At 40.2% G+C, this 25,028-nt stretch overlaps 2 protein-coding genes across 3 annotated transcripts in view; both read right to left on the minus strand.

Moving 5' to 3' along the window:
- Positions 1-5,985, minus strand: part of TTBK2 (tau tubulin kinase 2) — a 133,602-nt gene extending 127,617 nt beyond the window's left edge. Inside the window, exon 1 of one of the 2 annotated variants that reach the window (XM_028505502.2) lies at positions 5,601-5,985. The gene's annotated coding sequence lies outside the window, so the exon portion shown is untranslated. Of the gene's footprint in view, positions 1-1,273; positions 1,652-5,600 lie in introns of those variants that run through there. The other variant, XM_036032247.1, reaches the window with a different exon arrangement.
- Positions 5,986-21,048: 15,063 nt separating this feature from the next.
- Positions 21,049-25,028, minus strand: part of UBR1 (ubiquitin protein ligase E3 component n-recognin 1) — a 126,317-nt gene continuing 122,337 nt past the window's right edge. The window contains 1 exon segment of the mRNA XM_028507958.2: positions 21,049-23,233. Within this exon segment, the coding sequence (XP_028363759.1) occupies positions 23,092-23,233 (142 nt within the window). The 3' untranslated portion in view covers positions 21,049-23,091.

A 25,028-nucleotide genomic window follows, 5' to 3' on the forward strand; every position in this document is an offset into this window, starting at 1 on the left:
CAATAAAAAAACACCCAGAAATAGTACAGATGATAGAATTGGCAGACAAGGACTTTAAATAGCTGTTATAAATATATTCAATACAGTTTAAAAAAAAAAAACAACAGCATCCCTGGCTAGTATGGCTCAGTGGATTGAGCAACACCTGCAAACCAAAGGGTTGCTGGTTCAATTCCAAGTCAGGGCACATGCCTGGGTTGTGGGCCAGGCCCCCATTTGGGGGTGCACAAAAGGCAAACCATACATTGGTATTTCTCTCCCTCTCTTTCTCCCTCCCTTCCCCTCTCTCTAAAATAAATAAATAAAATCTTTTAAAAAGAAACAGAAAAGCATGAGCATAAGGAGAGGAATGGAAGATATCTTAAAAATTAACTTCTAAACATGAACAGTATATTTCTGAAATTAAAAAAACATTGTATGAGATTAATACCAGATTAACCCCAGTGGAAAAGAGAATTAGTGAACTTAAAGATACAGAAAAAGGCTATCCAAAATGAAACAGAGAAAAAGGCAGAAACTAAACAGGATCAATGAGCTATGGGGCAACATCAAAAAGCGGACATATATTTGTGTATGTACATATACATGAACATGGAGTTCCAGAAGAAGGAGACATGTTTACCCTTTTATTTTGTTGTCAGTTATTGTAATCATGCTGTGTTATATAAAATTTCTCTCCACTCCTAGTAGATACGCATTTTAATTTCTGGAAACACTTACTGAACCCAGAGAGAGTCCGTGCTGAAGAAAAAGATATCTTGAATTTTCCAAATTTGATGAAAATTTTAAATACTATCCAAATACCACCCCACCCTGCTATCATTAAAGTAAAAGATCAGCTGCTTTTCAAAGTCGCCATGGTCTGTTATGCAAATAAGTATTCTTTGGGATACCTGAACCATATTCCAAAATTAGATTAAAATATAGTTAGATGCAGAGTGACTATCTCATATATCTCAAAAGTCAAAATAATACATTTTTCACATTATAAAAATTATTTAAATTATGATTTAAAATAAAAGAATCTGAGGTGCAGACACATGTTTACAAAGAGTACACTCCAGCTAAATTTTTCAAGATATCTATTATAATACTAACGTAAACAACAGAAATAAGGGTAAGAATAGAAAAACCCCTGTGGAATTTTGTTTTTGTTTTAACCCATAGGTTTTAGCAAGAGCTTCTCTAAAGAATTAGTAAAAAGAGATGAAGATCTGTGAATAACTCTATGTTGCTGATAGCAAAAGAGAGAGAAAATTTAGTGATCACTCACACTTCCACTATTCCTTCTAAACTTTCACAGGACATAAAGTATACCTCTATCAGCATAGGGTATCTCTGAACTCAGTAAATATATTCAAGAAAGTGAAATAGCAATTACAAAGAAACTTTATAAGTCAGCATGGTTACAATTACTGACAACAGAAAAAAGTGTAAACAACCTAGCTCTCCTTTGCCTGGCTACCACCCTAACAACACATAAACAAATTCTTCTCTTATAGAAAATACAGTATAATTTACATGTCTAGATTGTAAGGAAAATACTAAATAAATAAGACCCTTCCTTGGGTAAAATCTACTGTGGCCAGTTTAACCGAACAAAGCATGTATCTATGATCCTCCCACTAAGACAAAGAAAAAAATCAATACAGAACCTTCTCTGTAATGACAGTCATTGTAACTGGATGTAAAGTATTTAATTTTCCCTTTTTAAAAAACAGCAAAACTGAGGCAAAGACAGATTAAGTAATAAGGTCCGATCATATGTTATAGTAGAGATGAGAATAAATTCAAATCTCGTCTTGATGCATAATAAACAGTTCATGTTCATTTGTTTAGTAAACATTAAGAGGTTAGTGGCTATACTAACCTCATTTTCTAAACCAAAAAGTATATGCCAGCATATAAGGGATATACATTTTCTGATTTACAAATGCATTTATGATTTTTAAACTTACAAAGATATTCAAATTAGATCCTAATTGCTTCTACATTTAATTACTCCCCTATAAGATGCCAGATTCAAGCTACAGAGACTCTAACTTCATACATGGAAGACCTTTATTGTAACCACACATACCCTCTTACTGGTAATGCCTAGTCTTAACTTCTGAGGTTCAAACAGAGTATGAAACCTAACATAGGAACTGTGTCAGGACTCAAGCAATGAGGCCTGAGAGAACCCAAGAGACCCATACAGGAGAGAGATGTGGACTGCTTAGGACAAAAGTTTTCAAAGTGTTCTGGCATTTTAAAAGGATCTGTCTAACACTGTTTCAGGAGTTCCATGAACATTTAATTTTTATTAAAAAATTTTTATTTAAAAATATTTATTTGAAATTATTTAACTACTTATATCCACTAACCTCTGAATCTGGTAGAATAAATTAAAAAAATACTGTTTTTGTGGTTAATAAAAACAGAAGTGGGACCCACCCTAAACCCACCTCCCTCCCAGACTATTAGGTCTATCTGTTAATATGTTCATGTGGTAGTCTGCATTTTGTTTTCATAATACTTAGAACACTTATAATTCCTTGTTCTATAACTGTCTGCTCCCACTGTCTGATAAGCTCCAAAAGTGAGATCATTTGTCTTCCTCACTGCTAAATCTCTAACCCCTGGCACAGTACCATGGCAGATGCTTAACAAATATTAATAATAAATGGATGAGTCTATTGCAATGGTTCTAAAGTGATATAATCTGGTTCAGAAAGGCTAAGTTAAGGTGGCAGCAGTGGAAATGAAAAGGAGACATTTTCTGTTTGTAGAACCAAGAGCAGAAAGCCAAAAAATAAATAAAGATATGAGATTTTTGAGGTAAGATAACTGATTGAACAGTGATATTTTCATTTATAGAATTAAAGAAATTAAAAGACAGCTGACTTTTGCCTTGGACCTGTTGACTTTTTCAAATGTTAGACAAGGAGCAGAAACAAAATCCTAATCTACTTGTATCTATCATGTGATTTAGCCTCCAGATGATTTTTTCAAATCAAATTTCATGGGAGGTAAGGCTCATATTTTTCTCTTTAGTTACTCGTTTTTTCCTACTTTATGCCCCCTCATCTATGCTTTATATGTCATTGAAAAATGCTGTTAAAACCATTTTGGAGCCCTGGCACATGCGGCTCAGTTAGCTGGAGTGTCGTTTCATAACCAAGAGGTTGCAGGTTCAAATCCAGATCAGGGCACATATCTATAGTGCAGGTTTGACCCAAGGTCTGGGGGAAGCAACCCATCAGTGCTTCTCTTCATCACTGATGTTTCTCTCAATGTTTCTCACTTTCCCTTTTAGAGTGAGGGGAAGGGAGGCAGAAAAAGGAGAGAAAACGTCAATGGGTGAGAGATACATGAATCAGTTGCCTCTCAAAAAACCCCCAACTGGGGACCTGGCTGACAACCCAGGCATGTGCCCTGACTGGGAATTGAACAAGCGATCTTTCAGTTTGCAGTCCAGTGCTCAATTCACTAAGCCACACCAGCTAGGGCTATAGAAGATTTTTTTTTAAGTGGGGAAAGAAGTGAACTATATTCCCCATTAATTCTCAAAGGCCGTTCTATTTTGCTAATCAATTCAGCCCCCACTAATTCAATAACGGTCAATAAGTGTCTTAGTTGGATGGTTCCAGCTCAAAGTCTCCCAAGAGCTGTAATCGGGTAGTTATGTCTATACATTACTTTTTAAAGTTATAAAACTTAAAATGAATTGCATGACCCCTGACCAAAGTTAGATTTAAATTCCATGATCAGGAAACTCGGCTCCAGAATACTCATTTACTTTGAAAAGCCAGCATTCTATTGCTAATCATCACATTTTAGGGCATTTTTTTATGTTAAATATCCTCAAAAGTTGTCTAAATTATACCACTTCAGTTCTAACACTACACTTAAAGATATTTGAAGGCCTATATAATTGAGTTCAATTCACTAATGCAAATGAGCCTAATCTCGTGAAGATTTCCTGAGGCATTAAAATTATCAGTATTTAAAAGAAAGTGAAAAGACACAAAAATCTTAAGTCATATAATACAATAGAAAATTCACTAAATTATGTATTAACCATTGTACAAGGTAAGTGAGCAAGAGATATTATTCTTAGCCCTCTACTGAAGATCAAATTTGTTTCAATCTGATAGACAGCTAGGGACTTCAGTTTCTTTCTCCTTTCCTGAAAGAAGAAAAGGTGTTTCCTAATATTCTATCAAAAAGGGAAAATGTTACAGAAACTTTCATTTATAGCCATGTCTCAAACATCCTTTCGGTGCCTTGATAAAAATGCACCATACAGGAAAACATAAGCTTCTAAATTAAGGGAAATTCCTTTCACTATGTTTTCCATTTAAATAGCTCATAAACGGCCATCCAAGTATATGCACTTAATATCTGAAAATTTTTTAGAGTTAAGATGAATTCAAGATTAGTCATATTAAGTAATATTTGTCATCCTTACTGATTCTTTATAAAAAAAATACACAGCACTCAATCACCTCAATAGTTTAAAATAAACCTCCCATCTCCCCTCCCCTCCAAATGAACGTTATTCTATTACATTTAGCCAAAAGAAAACAGCAAACACATTTTTGTGGTCTCTCCTGGCAAATCAGTGTTTTAGAAACCAATGCAACTGTTATTAATGGCTGAGAACCAAACACTAACAAAACACAGAATGGAAACCTCCGTGTGTGTGTGTGTACATGTGCCCATTCATAATAATGTGATCCTCGTACATGTATACAAAAACTCAATTTCTACTTAATACCAAAACATCTTTACATAATACACGGGTTACAATCAAACTGCCCTCTTTTACTGTTCAAAGAAAGAACAATTTCTAAAGCTAGCGATGAGAGGAGTTAACACCGGGACTGCTGCCACCTATCAACTTTAATTCAAAGCAAAGTACAACTCAATGTCATTTTTACCTCTAATGCAGCCACGACTGGAACAAAATTAACTTCGCTGTGGGATACTTTATCCTGGCATCCCAATGGACTATTTACTTTTCTGGTATGCATGTGGTCCCTCCCACAGCAATTCAAGGTGTTCTACATAATCGTAGTCAATCAAAGCAAATGGCAAGCAAATCCCTCAGGTCAATACTTAGCACCCTAAGTAACAAAGTCAGGGCCTTCGTTGCCGCTACTACACAGCAAACACTTTACAGGCCCATGCCCCCTCTTGTAACATTTGGGGAGGCGGGGTAGGAAAGAAGCGCTCAGTATAGCTTGAGAAGCCTGTGCTCAGTCCTGGTACCAGAAGCAGCAAGAATACAAGTGATATGTGGGTCACTCACAGAGAGACAAACAAAACGAAGCTTCATGACCCTCCAAGTTCAATGAAGACATCAAAGCCTCTGGGGAAACGGGACGCAAGCCTTCGGGGACACGGGAGAGAAGCAGACGATCTCCAAGGTGCCTGGGTCTGGCACATGTCCGGGGCGTGGGCAGCGCCCGAGGAGTCTCCCGTCCCCTTTCCCTTCCCACCAGGGTCGGTCCCTTAGCTAGGGAGTCGGCCGGAGGAGGGGGTCAGAACTGGGGGAGGGCGGGGCCCTGGGCTCCACCCGCAGCGCCCTAGGGGCTCCAGGGGGTGTGTCCTACCTGGGCCAGGACGAACGCAGGGGTTTCGGGCGGAGGGCTGGCGTCGGCTCAGGACCGGGAGCCGCAGGTATCAACCCTCCGCAGGAGGGACCGCCGCCGCCTGCCCATCCCCCGCCGCCAACTGCGGCGGGACCCGAGAGCGGCTTCAAGGCCGGCCGTCCGGGCAGTCCCCTCGGGTACCGTCCGCGTTTACTGGCGGCGGCGGCGACGGCTGCTGCTGGTACGGTTGCTGCTGGCCACCCTCCGCCGCTGCTCTTGCGCCAGCCCCCGCTCCTCCTTCTGCCGCCGCCGCCGCCGCCTCGTCCCCACCGCTCCCATCGCCGCTGCGGCGACTACTGCAGCGCCCGCTGACCCGACCCGACGTTACTCTCCCCCTTCACAAGCCAGCACAACCTAGGCCACTAGGCCTGCCAGTGCTCACGCCCACCTCTCCATCACGGGTGCTGATTGGAGAGCAGGGCACAAGCCTGCCACGTCGTTTGGCTGGTCCCATTGCCTATCAGGAAGGGGGCGGAGAGTCAGGCAGACAGCGTATCCGCCCCCCACCGGAGAGTCGTCGCTACCTTCAGGTTTGCCTGAGAGGCCAAGTTACCGAGAAAGGAGCATCACAATAGCTGTGCTCATGCGCGCGGGCATTCTGGGCCTCGTAGTTCCAGCCACAACCGCAGCTACGCACCGGCCCAGAGGGGAGAAATAGGGTTTCTGAAACTAATGGTTGGCGCACAGTGGTGTCTTACAACTTACGTGGTTGTTCTGTAGAAGTGTGGTTGTGACCGCAGGGTTGGGGTTTTGATTAGAAATCGGTAATGTTTTGTCACGGTACGAATTGACATACTCTAAGGCAGTCGCGAAGGGCCCCAAATCGCGAGGCTCTACCGTGCGACTTCTTCAGAACCGGAGCTGCCAGGATCTGGCAAATTGGCGCTGTGCCCAGAACCGCCTCACGCGAAGCTAATTGCTGGTGGGTGCTGGGGAAAGGCCTAAAAGCCTGGACCCCGGAATATTCTTACGGTTTACACAACCCACGAAGAATGAGATTTAATTCCCTTTTTGAGACACCGCCTGCCAAAGTTTCAATGAGCAAGCCCCTGGGGACCGGTATGGGATTCTAAGCTATAGAATGAGGGAGTCCCTTGAAGAATTTCAAAGAAAAGTGAAGAGGGCAAATCAATGAGACTACGTGGGATACATTTGAATCTGGTGTTGTGTTAAGCTGTTTGGTATGAACAGGAAACCCTAAAATGAAACCCCTCTCCCATCCCTATCCACCAAGTTACAGGAGGGGGGAAAAAAAAAGAGGTTAAAAAACTTTCCCAAGACTAGAAAACTAATTTGTGGCAGAACCAAAACTCAGGTCTCTTTAACCTCTGGTGTCCAATTGTTTGTTTGTTTGTTTGTTTGTTTGTTTTATCACAATGACTCCCTGGAGTCTACCATGGACTGAAAGAATTCAATGAATTATGATCTTTGTTTTATTTTAAATCATTTTCTTCACTCAAATGAGATTACAATTAAAACCGATTAAGAAGATAAACGGGTTTGAGCATGTAGATAAAATTTAGCACTGAAATATATATATATATTAACCCATATATATATGGGTTAAATATGAATACTATATATTTCTATACTATATATGAATATACTATACTATATGAATACTATATGAATATAGTATATTTCTATACTATATATGAATATACTATACTATATATATACTATATGAATACTATATATGAATACTATATATTTAACCCATATATATATGGGTTAAATATGAATACTATATTCAATCTCAGAATGGTTACAGAATCTGTTTCTTGTTAAAGTAATGCCACAGCCTCTTGACATTCTTTAAAACAACAGCAGGCACCTTTACTGTCTGTCATGTCTAGATCCTTGGATAAAAAGCAGGACAAAATGTACATTAAATGCAGTTGCTGATACAGCTTAAAGAAGTTGCCAAATTGTTGCTTTTCCACTGATTGAAACCACAGTTGCTTTTTCCATTACTTTGTCTAAGAGAATATAGATCACTTCAGAGTATTGTCTGGGCAAGTAATTTGAATTGGAAAGGATTAGAGTTTCTGTAAATACTTTTCCTTAAACTAAAGAAGATTATAGGGGTAAATATCCAGCAATATTTCAAATAGCTATTCTCTACTTGAAAAGAATATTTTACATTCACTCAGCAAATACAGTGTGTCCTCTTCAAGCTATCCAAATATATGTTATCATAGGTAAGGGTTTTAATTAATTTACACACAGAACCATTATTGTTTATTTTAAATGAGTCAGTAGGTACTCTAAATGATGGAAAGATGATTATTATAATCATTATTTTATGACCAACTCCCATATGCAAATCCACGAAGGATAAGATAGAGTATGTGAGAAAGCAGTCCAGTAGCTATATGTAAAAGTCTTAAAAGTGCCGTGAAGAGGGAAGTGTTCTACATAAGTATTTTGAGAATAGGGCTGCAGTGTATCGCAGGATGGGAAGTTTAAGAACGAACATACCGTGAAAGTTAATGCCACATTGGTAGGAATCTTGGGATGGTGGACTGCTCAAGGAAATCAGCTTCCCAGGCCTCTCTTTTTTTCTGGTGCTCCCAGATATAGATATAGATATAGACATACAGAGAGATAGAGATAGATAGATATAGATATAGATATAGATAGATAGATACAGATAGATAATTTTTTTAGTTAGGCTAAATAGAAAGGTAATATATTATTTAAGAGTTGGTATCAGAATTAAAATATATTTAAAAATAGAGAAATGTGGTAGTCAGCCTCTAAGGCCCATAATGATTCATGCATCCTGGTACACAATAGACCTTCCCAGACTGACAGGGCTGACTTGTGTATCCAGTATGTTCTTTCACAAATTATGATGTGTAAATTCCAAAGCTAAGTCATAAAAGACTTTGCAGTTTCTGCTTTATTCTCTCTTGGATCACTGACTTAGAGGCCAGTTGCCATAACATGAGGACATTCAAGCAGCCAGTTGCAGTGGGCACCTGGCAAGGACCTTGGTCATTACACCAATTAATCAACACCATCTTGCAAGCAATATTAGTAAGCCATTCTTGGAAGTAGATCCCCCGGCCCTGGCCAAGCCTTCAAATGACTGCAGGCCCAACTAGCATCCCAACTGCCACCTTGTAAGAGATATCATAAGCCAGAATCACCCAGCTAAGCCACTCCCCAAATCCAGACAGACAGAAACTATATGACAATAAAAAATGTGTACGGTTGCTTTAAGCATTAACTTTTGGGGGCAATTTGTCATCCAGCAATTGATAATAGAGTAAGATTTGCAAAAAAAAGTGAGGATGAAGGGAGAAATGATTCAAGTCTATAGATGTGTGCCCTGGATAACTGAATCTGAAAGAGCAGTACTCTGATCTCGGATCAGTCTTAGAACATATAAAGTTCAGATTTATACTGAGTTCTAACATGGGACAGAAAAGCTTTCAAAAGCTTTTCTCCTAGCACTGAATAAAGAACACACTGGAGAATCCCTTTCTTCTTTCCCTTATCTTCCATTTATGGCCTCCTCCACCTATCTTTAGATCTTCCCATCTCACTCTTGAAAAGAAAATCTCATGTTGTACACCTATAACTGATATATGTTATATGTCAATTATAGCTTAATAAAAAATCTCAGAATTGTACATTTTAAATGGGTGCATTGTATGGTAACTTATAGATCAATAAAACTGTATAAAAACTGCACAGTCTTTTGAAACATGAAACTCAATAGTAAACTGCTTCTCCAGCACTTTCACAAACCAACAAACAGCCCTGTTTTTCAAACTTTTATCAATCTAACCAGTTTCTATTTAAATATTACTTAATCTACTAAACAAAAAAATTTAGAAACTATTAATGCCACTACTCTGCTGGACAGTGGGAAAACAAATATGAATAAAGTCAGTCTCTTTGCCTAAGAGTTTTACAATAGATTAGCAAACATGCAAATTCTATCATAATACAATGCAATAACTGCTTTAATATATGCATATTATGTAACATATATAGATACCCTAGAATAGGGGTCAAATGCCCCTGCAGGCCAAATCTGTGGGGTCTTCTGAGAGTTTGCTTTTTCCATTGCTGAAAAAGCTAAAATTTAAAACCTTTAATTCCCATTGACTAGAGTAGAAAGTTTATAAATAGATTAAAATACATTTAATATATAAGTGGCATCTCAAATAAATCTTCCTTTATAGAAATTGTGTTCAGATAATAATAAGTCATTTGAAAAATATAAAATTGGACCACAGGCAGAAATAATTCCAAATAGATCAGAGATCTAAATGTAAAAAATGAAACCATACAATTACTATGAGAAAACATGGGTGAATTCCTTTAAACCTGGATGTGAAAAGAGGCTTTCTTCTAACTCTGACCCAAAATTCAGAAGTAATGAAAAATAAAAATTTAACTCAACTACAAGAACTTTAAAAATATTTTCATGGCACGAAGCACCATAAATAAGTCAAAATGACTAACAAAAATATTTAGAATGTATATCACAGATAAAGAGCAAATATCTTGAATATATTAGAAACCTCTTTAAAAGAGTTTGTCCACTTTCTAAAGGCTGCCAATAAATATCCTTTGGTTCTTGTCCCTCTTTTTGCATTTTCCAAGGCAGCAGCACCAGTGGGCCAAGTCCTCTGACCCACTCTTTGGCCCCCCTCTTCAACTTTTAAGGACTCATATTAGATTGGGTCCACCTGGGTATTCCAGGATCCTCTCTCTAACTCCAAGTTCACACCCTTAATCACATTTCCAAAGTCTCTTTTGCCATGTAAGGTAACACATTTGTAAGTTCCAGGTTGTTACAAGGAAATCTTGTGTAGGGAAGGGAACATTATTCTGCCTACCACCACCAGGGAGAGTTAAGAAAAACTTTCAAGAAAAAGTAACGAGTTCACTCTCAAATTTTCTTGTAACTTTTAATTTGCATTCATTATATTATTCATTTACATATTCTACATATTCTAGCTTTGATTAATTTTTTCAATGATCTCTGAACTTTTTATTGGCCTCCTGCCCTCCCTTGAATGGGTACCACACTTCTACTGCCTTTAATGCTGCTGAACTTTGGTGGTGGTGTCCTCAGACACCACATTTCAGTCCACAATCCTGCTGGTGGTGAGTTTTTTAGTAGATTTTATGGAGTGGTTGTTGTCAAAGGCATCACCAACACTGAAGTTCTCCCCTTCTTCCAACAGATGGTAGTAGGTGGTGGTCTCAGCCTCCAGCTTGACCTGAATGTTCAGTAGGACCTCATATTCCTGGGCCTAGCACTGGCCCTCTGCCCAGCTCTGGGCCAGCTGACTCCAGGTGCAGCAGGATCCCATCAAGCTGTTCCATATGCATGGCACAGTGTGTCTCCTCCTCCCTCAGGCTCTTCTCCAAACTGGCCTTCAGGTTTCTCGTTGAGCCCAGGTCTATCTCTAAGGACTGGACAGTATATTTCAACTCTGTGAGTGTCATCTCAGCAGCTCCCATCACAGTGGTCTGCGAGGTGACCACTCGTCCCTCGCTCTGCTGAGACAAGTCCTTGTCTATTGGGTTGGCAAAAAGTTCATGGGTTTTTTCCCATAAAATATAAGACACATTTTTCATTTTGACCAATAAGTTTACTGGTTTGAGTATTTTGAGTATATGGGCTATATCCCACATGGTATAATATTGATTATTCTCAATTAATGTCTCAATTTGATTGATATCAACTTCAAGTGGTCTACCTGACTGTGCAGCATTGTCCAGCGAGAAATCTCCAGTGTGAAACTTCACAAACCACTTTTGATACATTTGATTAGTCATAGCACCTTCTCCATATACTGCATAAACCTTCTTTTGCATTTCAGTTGTATTTTTACCTTTCTTGAAATAATAAAGTATAACATGCTGAAAATGCCACTTATTTTCTTCCACCTTTAAAATGGCTACACAAAAATTCACCAATTTTGACTTCTCAAGATGGTGGCATAGGTAACATGGCTCACCTCCTCACACAATGACATAAAAATTACAACTAAAATATAGAACCACCACCACTTAGAACTGTCAAAAATAGAGTTGAATGGAAGTTTGATAAATACGAAATTGAAGAAACCACATCCATCAGACTGGTAGGAGGGGCACAGACACAGAAGAGGTTGGTTCCACATCCATGTGTGGTGGATAAAAATTTGGGAGGGACAGTCCACAAAAGACAAATCCATATTACCTCACTTATAACTAGAATCTAATGAACAAAATAAACTAATGAGAAAAATAGAACCAGAGACATGGAAACATGGAATAGACTGATGGCTGTAGGTGGGTTGGAGGAAGGGTGGAATGGTGAAAGGAAGGGGAAGGGATTAGTCAAAGAACATGTATGAAGACTCATGCACCTGGACAGCAGAGAGGGGACTGACTGAGAGCAAGAGGGGTGGGCTGGGTAGAGGGTGGAAAAAAGGAAAAAATTAGGACAACTGTAACAGAACTAACAATAAAAAAATAGAGAAAAAAAGAATGTTTTGAGACACCTCCCAACCAAAAATAAAATAATAAGTCAAACACACAAAAAATTCAGGAAGGATATATCAGGAGCAAGGAGTCCCACCCCCTACCAAGGTTCCAGTGACAGGAAGGTAAGTCCCCATAACTTCTGGCTTAAAAAACCAGTGGTATTGAGTTGGTAGAAGAAAACTCTGGAGTTCCAAGCAGTTCCTTTTAAAGAATCCAAACACAGACTAACCCAGACTCACTCCCTCTGAGCTCCAGCACTGGGGTAGCATCTTGAAAGGCACCAGAGGCATACAGGGAGAAACTGAAGTGTCTGGCATCAAGGCAAAAGCTAGGGGACAGCCTTCTTCCAGACAGCAAAGGGAGCAGAGGCGATGGACCAAGACAGGGAGTCATAGCAGCTCTACCTAATACATAGAGACAAACACAAGGAGGCTGTCAAAATGAGGAGACAAAGAAAGATGGCCCAAATACAAGAACAGATTTAAACTCCAGAAAAATTACTAAACAAAATGGAAAGAAACAATCTATCAGACGTAGAGTTCAAAACACTGGTTATAAGAATGCTCAAGGGACTTAGTGAGGACCTCCATAGCATAAAAAAGATCCAGTCAGAAATGAAGGACACACTAATTGAAATGAACAATTTACAGGGAAACAACAGTAGAGCAGATGAAGCCAGTAATTGAATCAATGATTTGGAACATAAAAAATAAAACAACCAATCAGAACAACAAACAGAAAAAAAATCCAAAAAAACAAGGATAGTGTAAGCAGCCTCTGGGACAACTTCAAATATTCCAACATTTGCATCATAGGAGTGACATAAGGAGTAGAGACAGAGCAAGAAACTGAAAATCTGTTTGAAAAAAATAATGAAAGAAAACTTCCCTAATTTGGTGAAGGAAATAGACAAGCAAGTCTAGGAAGCACAGAGATTCCCAAACAAGATGGATGCAAAGAGGTCCATACTGAGATACATCAGAATTAAAATGCCAAAGTTTAAAGATAAAGAGAGAATCTTCCAAGCAACAAGGGAGAAGCAGTTAGTTACCTACAGGGGAGTTCCCACAAGACTGTCAGCTGATTTCTCAAAAGAAACTTTGCAGGCTAGAAGGGATGAGCAAAAAATATTCAAAGTCATGAAAAGCAGGAACCTATAGCCAAGATTGCTCTACCCAGAAAAGATATCATTAGCATTGAAGGGCAGATAAAGAGCTTCCCAGACAAGGAAAAAACTAAGAGCTCATCATCACCAAACTATTAATTATTATATGAAATGTTAGAGATTTATTTAAGAAAAAGAAGATTAAAACTATGAACAATAAAATGGCAATAAATATGTATCTAGCAACAATTGAATCTAAAAAAACAGACTAAGCGAACAAGAACAGAGACAGAATCATGGATAAGGAGATCTTTTTGATGACTGCCAGATGGGAGGATATGTGGAGGAATGGGTGAAGAGGTGAGGGGATTAAGAAGCACAAATAGGTAGTTACAGAATAGCCATGGGGATGTAAAACACAGTGTAGGAAATGGAGTAGCCAAAGAACTTATACCCATGACCAATGGATGTGAATGAGGTGTGAGGATTGCCTGAGGCCATGGGGGGTGCTGGGTAGGGGGGGAAAAAGGTGAAAAATCAGGACAAGTGTAATAGCATAATCAATAAAATATAATTTTTTAAAAAAAGAAGTACAAAGGTAGTTACAGAATAGTCATGGGAATGTATAGTACAGGAAATGGAGAAGCCAAAGACCTTACGTGCATGACCCATGGGCATGAACAATGGTGTGGGGACTGCCTCAGGGATGGGGGTTGTGGGGGGAGGAGGAGGGCAAAGGGGAAAAAATTGGGACAACTGTAATAACTTAATCAATAAAATATAATTTTAAAAAAATTCACCAATTTTGATGATTTTTAAAAATGCACACTGATATGACAGCTGTCACAATACAATCTAACTAAATTGTTTTAAATGAAGTTAAAGACAATTAAGTGTTACTAGAGCCAGCTTATAGAAAACCAAATCAACTTTTTGGCCAACATAATAGCTCCTTCTGAGCTAGTTCATCATACTGGGCCACGATGTCTGCCATGATCTTGCCAAAGACCTAAGGTTTGGAGCTAACCAACCCCACAGTCAACCCAGAGTTGGCAGTCTGGTTTTGTAGACCATTTACTTCTTCTTCATGGCCCTGAAAAGCAGCTCCTCCTTAAAAGCCTTGATCTCTGTCTCCAGCTGCTGCCTAATTAGCAGCTGGAGGGTCATCAATGACCTTTCAGAGCCCATTGATGTCACTTTCCACACACTGGTTTTGGCTAGCTTTGTCTCATGCTTGACCCTGGAGTCAGCAGCAACAATCTGGGTACTGCCAATCCGCATTACGATGCAGGCATTGTCCACAGAACTTGCAAAGACCTGAGTGCTCAGGTCTTCGATGGTCTTGAAATAATGCCCCCAGTCTCTGACCTGGGGTCCCTTCTTCTCTAAGTGTTCCCTGCTTTTGCTCTCCAGTCTCCTATTATGAGCCTCCAGAATTCTCACCCTCTCCTGAGAACAGGCCAAGGGGTCATTCAGGCATTGCATAGTCTCCTCACTCTGGATGCCCCCTATGCCTACCAGATCCTTGACCATCTCCACAGTCAGACCACTGGATCCCCAGCTGCTCCAAATGCTGGTGGAGTGGGACATGGAGATCCAGGATCCCAAGCCCCAGCACCTGCATAAACACTGGCTACACTGCTGGCCGGCTGAACTTGGTGACTGGACAACTGCACAGAGCCCAGGGTCTGGTAGTTTGTGGAAAAGCTGGAGAGAGCACTGAAGCTTGTGCTGTCCAGGGAGGAAGGCGAGAAGCCAAGACTCAGGTTCCAGCAGCAGTTGCTTTTGTTAAATTTGTAGCATCAATTATTTAATTTTATGTTAAAAGTTAGGAATTCCTTCAAGAAATAGCTGTGAATCCCTATAGTTTGTGTAATCTTTGCTAAGAATTATAACCGAAAATTTAAAAAATCAAATCAGGCTTATTTTGATGCTCCCTCAATTGTTGCTTTGACCTCATGCCATTTTATACATTGGACAGTAACTATGTTGGCCTTTTGCAAATTATAAAGCCCTACCCTGCAGGAGTAAACTTATTACCCTTTTCATAGTGCCTACTCTAAAGTCATGCATACACAATAATTAATGAGAAAATGACAAGAATCCAGAAGTAAATAATTGTGGGTGTCCCCTACCTTAAACTATACCAATTCACCCAAGTATTAAGCCCTCACTGACCATAAAACTGAGTTCTAGTAACTCCAAATCCACAAAGAAGAACACAGAAAGCAAGAAAGCAATAGGGCAAGACAGGAACCTGGAAAAAAGTGAACATTTAAAAGGCAGATAGTGGGACAGATTCAGGAGACACCACTGGATGGGGCAACTTGACGGGTATGAAAGGGCTCCCACCCAGGCTCCAGGCTCACTATCCCACGCCCCTCACTGCGCTGTTTGCTTCTCTCCCAACGCTCCTCCTGAAAGCATCTCAGCACAGTTTGGTTTGTTCTTGGCTGCCCCTCGCCTATTCCTTCCTGACAGAAAAAACCCTTGTCCACTCTGACTAAAAATGTCAGAGAGATAATTTGGCAGTCTATCTTTTTTATTTCTGATTTTATTTGTTTGTTTGTTTCTGAGTGTGTTTGTTTGTTTAATAGAGAATATACTCACATGGTTCAATATTCAAAAGGTATCAAATACCATCCACACCAATGTAAGTTGAACAAGAAGACTGATAGAACAAAATCAATTCCTGAGCCATGGCCACCGGTGTTGCTGTGGCCGTAGGGCTCCCCTGTCCCTGGATGAATTGCTGGGAAGGTGATGCCAAGAGGAGCTGGAAGAGGAAGATGACGAGGAACTAGATGAAACCCTGTCAAAGAGACTCGGGTCTGATTGAGATGTTTCCAGAGAGGAACCATTCCACAGCCAAGACACTTTTGATCTCTCCCTCGTTATGGCTCAAAAAATGAACAGGTTTTCCAGGGCTGCCTTGTGATCTTGGTTATTCCTGTTATTTTTGAGACGGAGAAGTTGCAAATGGAGCAACAGCAGCAGCAGCGGCAGATACTTCCGGGGCCTAACACAGGGCTGTCAGGAGGAGTGCCAGGGGCTCTACCTTCACTTCCTGGAAAGATCTACATCGTTACTGCTCTATTTGATATGTCTTGGCAGAAGTTTGAACATTCAATAGTGTTTGAACTGCTGATTTAAAAAAAACACAAAACCTTGAGTACATTGACCTATCTAAAGCTGGTTGGGAGAATTTTCCCCATGTTGTCTCACAGAGAGACTCCCTTTTTGCAACTGTGCCCTCCAAGCTATCGTGACTTACCTCTTCTGTCCTCACTGAAACCAGAGTGCGACAATGCAGACTGTTACTCCTGCTCTGGACATCCCATGTCTTCTGCTAAATTGATTCTTGACCAGATCTCCTCAGCATCTCATTGTGCACACCATTGGGAGGGATGAACCCCTGACTATTATTGACTGCTTTGTTTTGATGTTCATACTATATGAAATACAAAATGTATCACCACTGTAGTGTATGAGCAGCCACTGTGAATTTCTTTGTATGTTGGAAAGGAGGCAGGGCTGGCAGCAGCTTGAACCACAGGGTGGGGGCTGTGCAGGGCAGAGCAGGAGCTTACCTTCTCTTCCCATTTTGGCTGTTAGGCCTGTGTGTGCATCTAAGAGAATAAAAAAAATCAGTGCTCACTTTTGCATTTAAATATTAAAAATGATTCCAACAGAAAAAAACTGATTCCCTTGAAATATGGTATTGGCAGGGAGCTCTACAGACTCCACCAGAAAGACAAACAAGAGGATCCTAGAGCAAAATAAGCCAGAAACATTGCTAGAGGCAAAAATGAAAAAACTGAAGCTGTTCTACTTCGGTCACTTCATGAGGAGACAAGGTTCCTTAGATGGGACAATAATGCTGGGAACAATAGAACGCAGAAAAGAGAAAGACCAAATGTAAGAGGGATTGACATCTTTAAAAAAGCTATAGGCATGAGTCTACAGAAGCTCGGCAGAGCTGTTGAGGACAGGACACTGTGGACATCATTCATCCAAATGGGGTCTCCAGGAACTAACTCAATGGCACATAACGCACATGCAAAAAAGGTGTAATGTAAAGAGTAAGCCTCCTTCCCAAAACATCAATGCATGAGAGAAAAATCTATGAGTTGCCTCCCATACACCCCCAGAAGGGGACCAGCCCACAACCCAAGCATGTGCCCTCACCAGGAATCGAATCCACAGCCTTTCAGTTCACAGGCCAGCACTCCATCCATTGAGCCACACCAGCCTGGGTGATCCTTTTATCTTTACACAAGAGCAAACAGCACTTAATGCAGTTTCACAACTTCCTTTTTTTTTTCACTAGTAATATTTTCTTCATAAAGACCTGCCTCATTCTTTTTTGATGTTATGTAATACTCATGTGGAAATAAGACTTTTTAAAAAGAGACTTATTGAAAGAGTTCCAGCCAAGATGGAGGCCTAAGTAGAAACCCTTTGCTTCCTCACACAATCAAAAGGAGGATATCAACCAATCTAAAAACAACACACCACCAGAAGTGCCAGAAAATTAAACTGCATGAAACCCTGACAACCAAGGAATTAAAGAAACATTCACCAAACCGGTAGGAGGGATGGGGACAGGCAGCTGGGCACACAGAGAGGACCCACAGCAAGGCGATCCACAAGGCGATAGACCATGTGAGCCAGGCGGGGCTGGCTGAACAGGATACTAAAGACTCAAACTAGCTGGAAACTACTGTAGGGGTGGCCACAGCAGGAGAAACTCCCAGGCTTACACACTACAGAATTCATTGGAAAGTGGGGCTAGAGCTGAGCAAGCGAGCCACATTGTTCCCTCTCTCACCCTTCCCCCACAGACAGTGCCACAACGCAGCAAAGAGGGTTGTCTCACCCTGGCGAATGCCTAAGCACTGCCCCTCCCCCACAACACAACAGGTACACCAAGACAAAAAAATACAGCCCAGATGAAAGAACAGATCAAAACTCCAGAAAAAGATCTAAGTGATAAGGAGATAGCCAATCTATATAATGCAGAATTCAAAACACTGGTAATCAGGATGTTCACAGAAATGATTAAGTATGGTCACAAAATGAAGGAACAAATGAAGTCTATGCAAAGTGAAGTAAAGCGAAATATTCAGGGAACCAACAGTGAAGTGAAGGAAACTGGGACTCAAATCAACTATCTGGAACAAAAGGAAGAAATGAACATCCAACCAGAACAGAATGAAGAAACAAGAATTTTAAAAAAATGAGGCTTAGAAATCTTCAGGACAACTTGAAACGTTCCAATATCTGTATCATAGGGGTGCCAGAAGGAGAAGAAAAGCAAGAAGTTGGAAACTTATTTGAAAAAATAATGAAGGAAAACTTCCCCAATCTGGTGAAGGAAAGGAAGTCCAGGAAGCTCCAAGTCCCAAAGAAATTGGACAAAAGAGAAACACACCAAGGCACATTATCATTAAGTTACCCAAGACTAAAGATAAAGAATCTGAAAAGCAGCAAGAGGAAAGGAGACAATTACCTACAAAGGAGATCCCTTAAGATGATTTATCAAAAGAAAACTTACAGGCAAGAAAAGGCTAAAAGAAATATTTGAAGTCATGAAAGGCAAGGAACTACATCCTAGATTACTCTATCCAGCAAAGCTATCACTTAGAATGGAAGGGCAGATGAAGTGCTTCCCAGATAAGGTCAAGTTAAAGGAGTTCATCATTACCAAGCCCTTATTATATGAAATGTTAAAGGGACTTATGTAAGAAAAAGAAGATCAAAAACTATGAACAGAAAAATGACAACAAACTCACAACTATCAACAACTGAACCTAAAAAAAAATCGAGAAAACAAAAACAAAAACTAAGCAAACAACTAGAACAGGAATGGAATCAGAGAAATGGACATCACATGGAGGGATTTCAGTGCGGAAGGGGAGGAGAAGAATGGGGGGTGAAAGGTACAGGGAACAAGATGCATAATTGGTAGGCATAAAATAGATGGGGAGAGGTTAAGAATGGTATAGGAAACAGAAATTAAAGAACTTATATGTACAACCCATGGACATGAACTAAGGGGGGTGGAGGCTGGTAGTTTGGGGCATGCAGGGTGGAGTGGGGATAAAGTGGAAAAAATGGGAAAATTATAACAGCATGATCAATAAAATATATTTTTTTAAAAAGGGGACTATTATTTCTCTCAGCCAAGACAGAGGTGTAGGTAGATACACTTTGCCTCCTAGCACAATCAAAAGGACAACAAACTTAAAAACAAAAAAGTAGCCAGAACTGCTGGAAAATTGAACTGTAGAAGTCCAACAACCAAGGAGTTAAAGAAGAAACATTCACCCAGACTGGTAGGAGGGGTAGAGATGGGCAGTCAGGGTGGAGAGGACACTGTCAAGGCAGCAGTTGGAGGACCAGGTGGGTGAGGCAGCAGATGGCTGAGAGGGCGGTCCTACATCTGTGTTCGGATAAACCAGGAGGAACAACTGCGGAGCAAGACAGACCGTGCAACCCAGGGTTCCAGGGTTCCTTCCTCTCATCGAAAACACCTGTGGGGGTTGAGGAGGCAGCGAGAGAAACTCCCAGCCTCACAGGAGAGTTTGTTGGAGAGACCCACAGGGTCTAGAATGTACACAAACCCACCGCCTGGGAATCAGCACCAGAAGGGCCTTTGTTTGAGGGTAGCGATGCAAGTGACTGAATGCAGCAGCAGCTTGAGAGCTCAGCAAGTGGCATTGTTCCCTCTTGGACCCCTCCCCCACATACAGTGCCACAATGCAGCAAACATTTCCATCACTGCAGAGTTATTCTGTATATAGTGCTGCTTTAGACAATTGTCTCCACTTATGGGGTGCTACCCAAAGGGATGTACAAACTTACTTGGAAAATATCTAAACAGAAATACTCTATTTTTCAACTGATTTTTTAAAAAATTCCATTTTTGGGCAATGTACTTAATATATTTGTGCAGTAATCCATGAATATAGAAATACATAATGCACATTGAAAAATTATTTACTGATAGACTGTATGGTTAAAAAGTTTGGAGACAATTACACTAAATACCTATGTCTTTTAAAGAATTTGTCTGGCCTTGGCTGCTGTGGCTCAGTGCATTGAGTGCTGGCCTGTGAACCAAAGTGTTGCCAGTTTGAGTCCCAGTCAGGGCACACACCTGGTTGTGGACCAGGTCCCCAGTAGGGGACACTCAAGAGACAACCACACATTGATGTTTTTTCCCCTCTCTTTCTCCCTCCCTTCCCCTTTCTCTAAAAATAAAGCCTTTAAAAAATATTTGTCTGGGCTGATGACAATAACTTTTGAAGTTTAGAGCTCCTTTCTAGGTATAGATTTTTAGTACTTAAAACCCAATCCCCAAACATGAGAAGTTCCTTTTTATCTTTTTAAATATACACATATAAGATATTTTATTTCAAAAAGCACAAGAACATTATACAAGTTTAAAATTTACATTTTGCAATAAAAGATATCAATATATGCATTATTTGTATAATTTCATCATGGATGGAACTTGAATCAGTGGTATAAACATGTTGCAGTCACTAAATATAGATCATCATCACAGTGAACCAAATGCATAGTTGTTATGAAATGACAAATAACCACTAAAAGGTGAACTCACAGCCCATATACCAACATAATAATTTAACTATACAGATGTGTTTTTCTTCACCCTATCATAAAAATTCCTGCCAGCTCCTTATCAAACATTAAAAATACACAGTTTTGGAGCCATCCTGTTGAACTAGTTCCTCTACATTCTACCTTAAAGAAAGTAAAGTGACTTTTTGCTCACTGTCAGTAAACTTCATAAGCATAATTAAGTTGCTTGCAATGATGCAGGCAGACCACTAGGATATTTGAGTATACTTAGAAATCCCTTGGGCTGGGGGCAGCACAGAGACATATGCTCATTTACAGTGCAGAGATCTGAATCAATCTCAACAAGTGGAACTCAGAATGAAATAGGTTCTTTGGCAGTAAAGGTCTGACTGGCCATTGCAGGATAGTCCCTCTGGCAGTTTGAGAGCTTAACCCCAGAATTTATGAAGTGAGTAGAAAAAGACTAGAAATAAAAAAGTCAGTTTTTCTTTGCTAAAATGGGGGCAATCAATTAGGGCAGAAGCCAGAGTCTTCTGTTGCCTACTCTAGCTCAGGCTTCCTAGTCAGCCAATCCATCCAACAAAATTATTTAAGAAATAAAGGGAAATGTTCTAATCACTTAATCATATTGGCAAATTTGGTAAACTGAATACTGAATTTCCTGATCCTCACCCATCAATTGTTACAAATTGTTCAGTGCAGTTGAATCTATTTCCTGATACTGTCTCAATAATTATTCAAGTAGAAAATCATGACTGTGATTCTGTGATTCGATCATGACTGTGATTCTGTGATTCAATCCCTTACTGCAAAATCCACCTCTTTTTTACTTTATGTAGTAATAGGAAAAAAAAACTAACCCCAAATGTGCATCATCAGTCACTTCAAACATATTTTTATTTTCTTGCCTTTGCTGAGCACGAAGAAGGCAGGAAAACATTTACACACACACGACAGTAGTCACCAAAGGCAAAGTAAGACGGTCTTTGCATCTTTCAAACCCCTAACGTCACCCCAGAGATAACAGGAGCTAAAATGGAAGGTTTCACCTTATCTTCTGTCTGCTGTTTTATATCACACGTTCTTGATAAAAGTTAAAGATTGCACAGATTTTGGAGAGTCTGATTATTTATAAACAAAATGGCTCAACCACAGCATGTTACAGCAGGACACAGACTATTGATCACATGGCTTTTTTCGTAGTTTGTACTAGTCATAAAAACCAGAGTTTATGAAAAGGTACACAGATAACAAATGAAGAATCAGTCTTGTACAAAGACAGGAGGTTGCAGAATTGGCTTAAATCTGATTGTTCTAATTTACAGCAGTCATGCTCCATTCACTGAGGGAATTTTCTTCACTCTGTAGACAGTTTACATCAGAACTGCATCAGGTTTCTAAGAACCAAATAGGATGGTACCACATCATGAGATAAGTGAACTCATTTTGGAAACTTGCCTTTGGAAAATGGAAAGTGTAACTTCAAAACTCCACAAAGCTATTTGAGGTCAGAGGTGAGGATCGTAGGTAGACTCTGTCTCATGAGGAATGAATAATGAATGTACTATCCTAACTCTTACTGAGGTCTACAGTGGGAAAAAAGCTTTTTTATGCTGGCAAAAATTTATCTCAGAAATGGCAACTCTGTCCATATAGAGATTTGGTTTAATTTCTGACTGAAATAATAAATGGCACATTATGGGTACTTCCTTAAGAGAAATGATTGAAACATTTACTTTTTTGAAAATTTTCTCAGCTACAGAACTTTCTCAAAGTATACTGCATGGTTTCTGCAATTTCTCTTAGCTGCAAGGAAGTAAATCACAAATTATTAGAATTTTATTGGTGATCCAATTAACACATAAAAATGTCCACAACTGTCTGATGTAACTTCATCGATCAGGGAGATGAAATGAAGTGGGAAAGATTAGGAAAGGAAATGAGTTTTCTGCATATATTAGCAGAATCAGACATTTGGGGTAAAGAAGCATTTCTTTAGTGTTCTAGAACATAAAATAAATTAGTCTATGTTCTTTTTTCCTTTTAAGGATATATTCACTAATTGAAAGCAATACTCCATTAAGGAATATTTTATTGATTTATATCAATATAAACAACTGGACAAGGAGCAAAACACCCTCCAACCCTTCCCCAGCCCTCAGAAAGGTCTCCATAATTTTGAATCAGTCTTCAACATAGTCTTCATTCGTGATTGTCCCAAGGCAGAGCTGGTGCTCATAATGACTGCCAGTTGAATCCAAACAACATCTGATTAGTTTCCTGGCTCCTAGCAATCTCTTCTATTATGCAGTGTTGTTGCCACACCAAATGGAGCTTCCGATACCTCTCATGAGATAAATGAAGGGGGTTGCCCCTCCTTCAGGGAAAAAAAAAAAACATGTAAGTTTGATCAAATAACTGCCATACTTTATTGCCCATGTTAGCGTGAACTCCTGAGTTGTTCTTGGAACTGAGAAGAATCACCAGGAGAGGGTTTTAAAAGGAAGATTTTCCCTTCACCATTGATTACTAAGAACTTGATAAATTATTTAGCTAATGTAGCAGAAATTTACTCCTTGATTACTCAGAAAATAGGTCAAGTATACCATGAGCATTATGAGGCCTCATTTAAATGGCCATCGAGGTCGATAACTTGAAGCAGCTCTATTCTTTTCTGGGTGGTTAGTCTGAGTGGAGCTCTTAATGACTTTTTGGGTTTACGTATAGTTTACCTAGCTTTGCTTTCTGAATTTGCATAGTACAGGTTAGATCTAAAATGCAACACTAAGCCCTCAAATTATATTCTGTTCCTCAGAAATACTTGGTTATAGTTTTATTATTAATCATGGTGTGGTGCCCAGAGTGAGGGAGGGGCCACAGGAAAACCCCAGGCAGTGCACATGACAGGCTATATTCCCCAGGTAAAAGGTAAAACAAGCCAGTGTGGCTGCTCATGTTGCCCTGGCAACAAAGCTAGTATGGCACAAGATGACAGATTCCCACTAGGAGCTGAGACTCAGCAGGAGAAGCCTTGCCCCAACTAGCCAGAGTGACTGACAGAGGCTAGCCCTCCTATCCTGTTCCAGTTCCTGATTGAAGGGGAAACTAGAGGTCCGAGAGGCAGGTGTACCAAAAGGTTAACATGGCAGCAGGGGAGTGTGCAGTCTAACCTGCGGGAGGGATTGCCTGTGGAAACCAGATACTTCTGGAGCAAATAGAATTTTGGACCTGGAGACTTAAATGGAGGGAAGGCAAAAACTCACCCCTTCTCTTCCTCTGAGATCTGTGCACAGATGCACAGGCTGAGGCACTTGTAGGCCCTGGGTGCTGGGGCAGCCTCAGGTGCCAGGCCCCACACGGAACCCCTGCATGTCCAGCAGCAGCAGTTGGCAATGGCCCTGGGCCCTGGAGTGGGAAACTGCGGCAAGGCAATTGGCCCCACATGTGCAGACTGCCAGGAGGGAACCTGAAGCCAGATAGCTTTCCGTTTAGCAGCCTCATGCTCCAGAAGGGCAGACATGTAAGGATGGAATGGGATTTTTGGGTTTGGTCTTGGGTTTCAGTCTTTTTGGGATTTCTGTGTTTTGCAGAAGAGAGGAGCCTGGTGTCAGGAAGTTCCCTGGTCCCAGAAATTGTGGAAACTCTTAATACAGACCTTTTTCTGTCCCCGCCAACCTCTGCTTTATACCTGTGCTTGGCAGTGGGCAGTTGAACCTCACTTTTGTTTGGTAACACTATGACACACAAGTTTGGTGGTGATTAGCAAATATTTCAATCAAACTATTCCACAACAATTCTAAGGCTGCACAGTTTGCAACACTGTGTAACAACTAATCCAAAATGACTAAGGTTAGCTATTGGTAATAATGGAGAACTTCGAGATTCTCATTCCAGATGTAACAGGGTAAAGCCAAGGGGGGGCCCCAAATGGGGATTTGTAATGGGGTACAGAACTCAGGGTATCCAGGAAATATTAGAAAAAAAAATATATAGAATGTCCTCACTCCCACAAGTCTGAGCTGGGGGATGGGACACATGGAGCAGGGCCAATGAGAACTGCGTTGTACAACAACAGCTTTGCAGATAACCTCTAGAATGGTCATTGAATATATCTATGACCTTTAACTGGTTTCATAGATATATTACATAGTTATGGCCATGTTTTGAGCAGG

Source organism: Phyllostomus discolor, chromosome 1 (genome assembly GCF_004126475.2).
Source record: "Phyllostomus discolor isolate MPI-MPIP mPhyDis1 chromosome 1, mPhyDis1.pri.v3, whole genome shotgun sequence".
Taxonomy (NCBI): Eukaryota; Metazoa; Chordata; class Mammalia; order Chiroptera; family Phyllostomidae; genus Phyllostomus; species Phyllostomus discolor.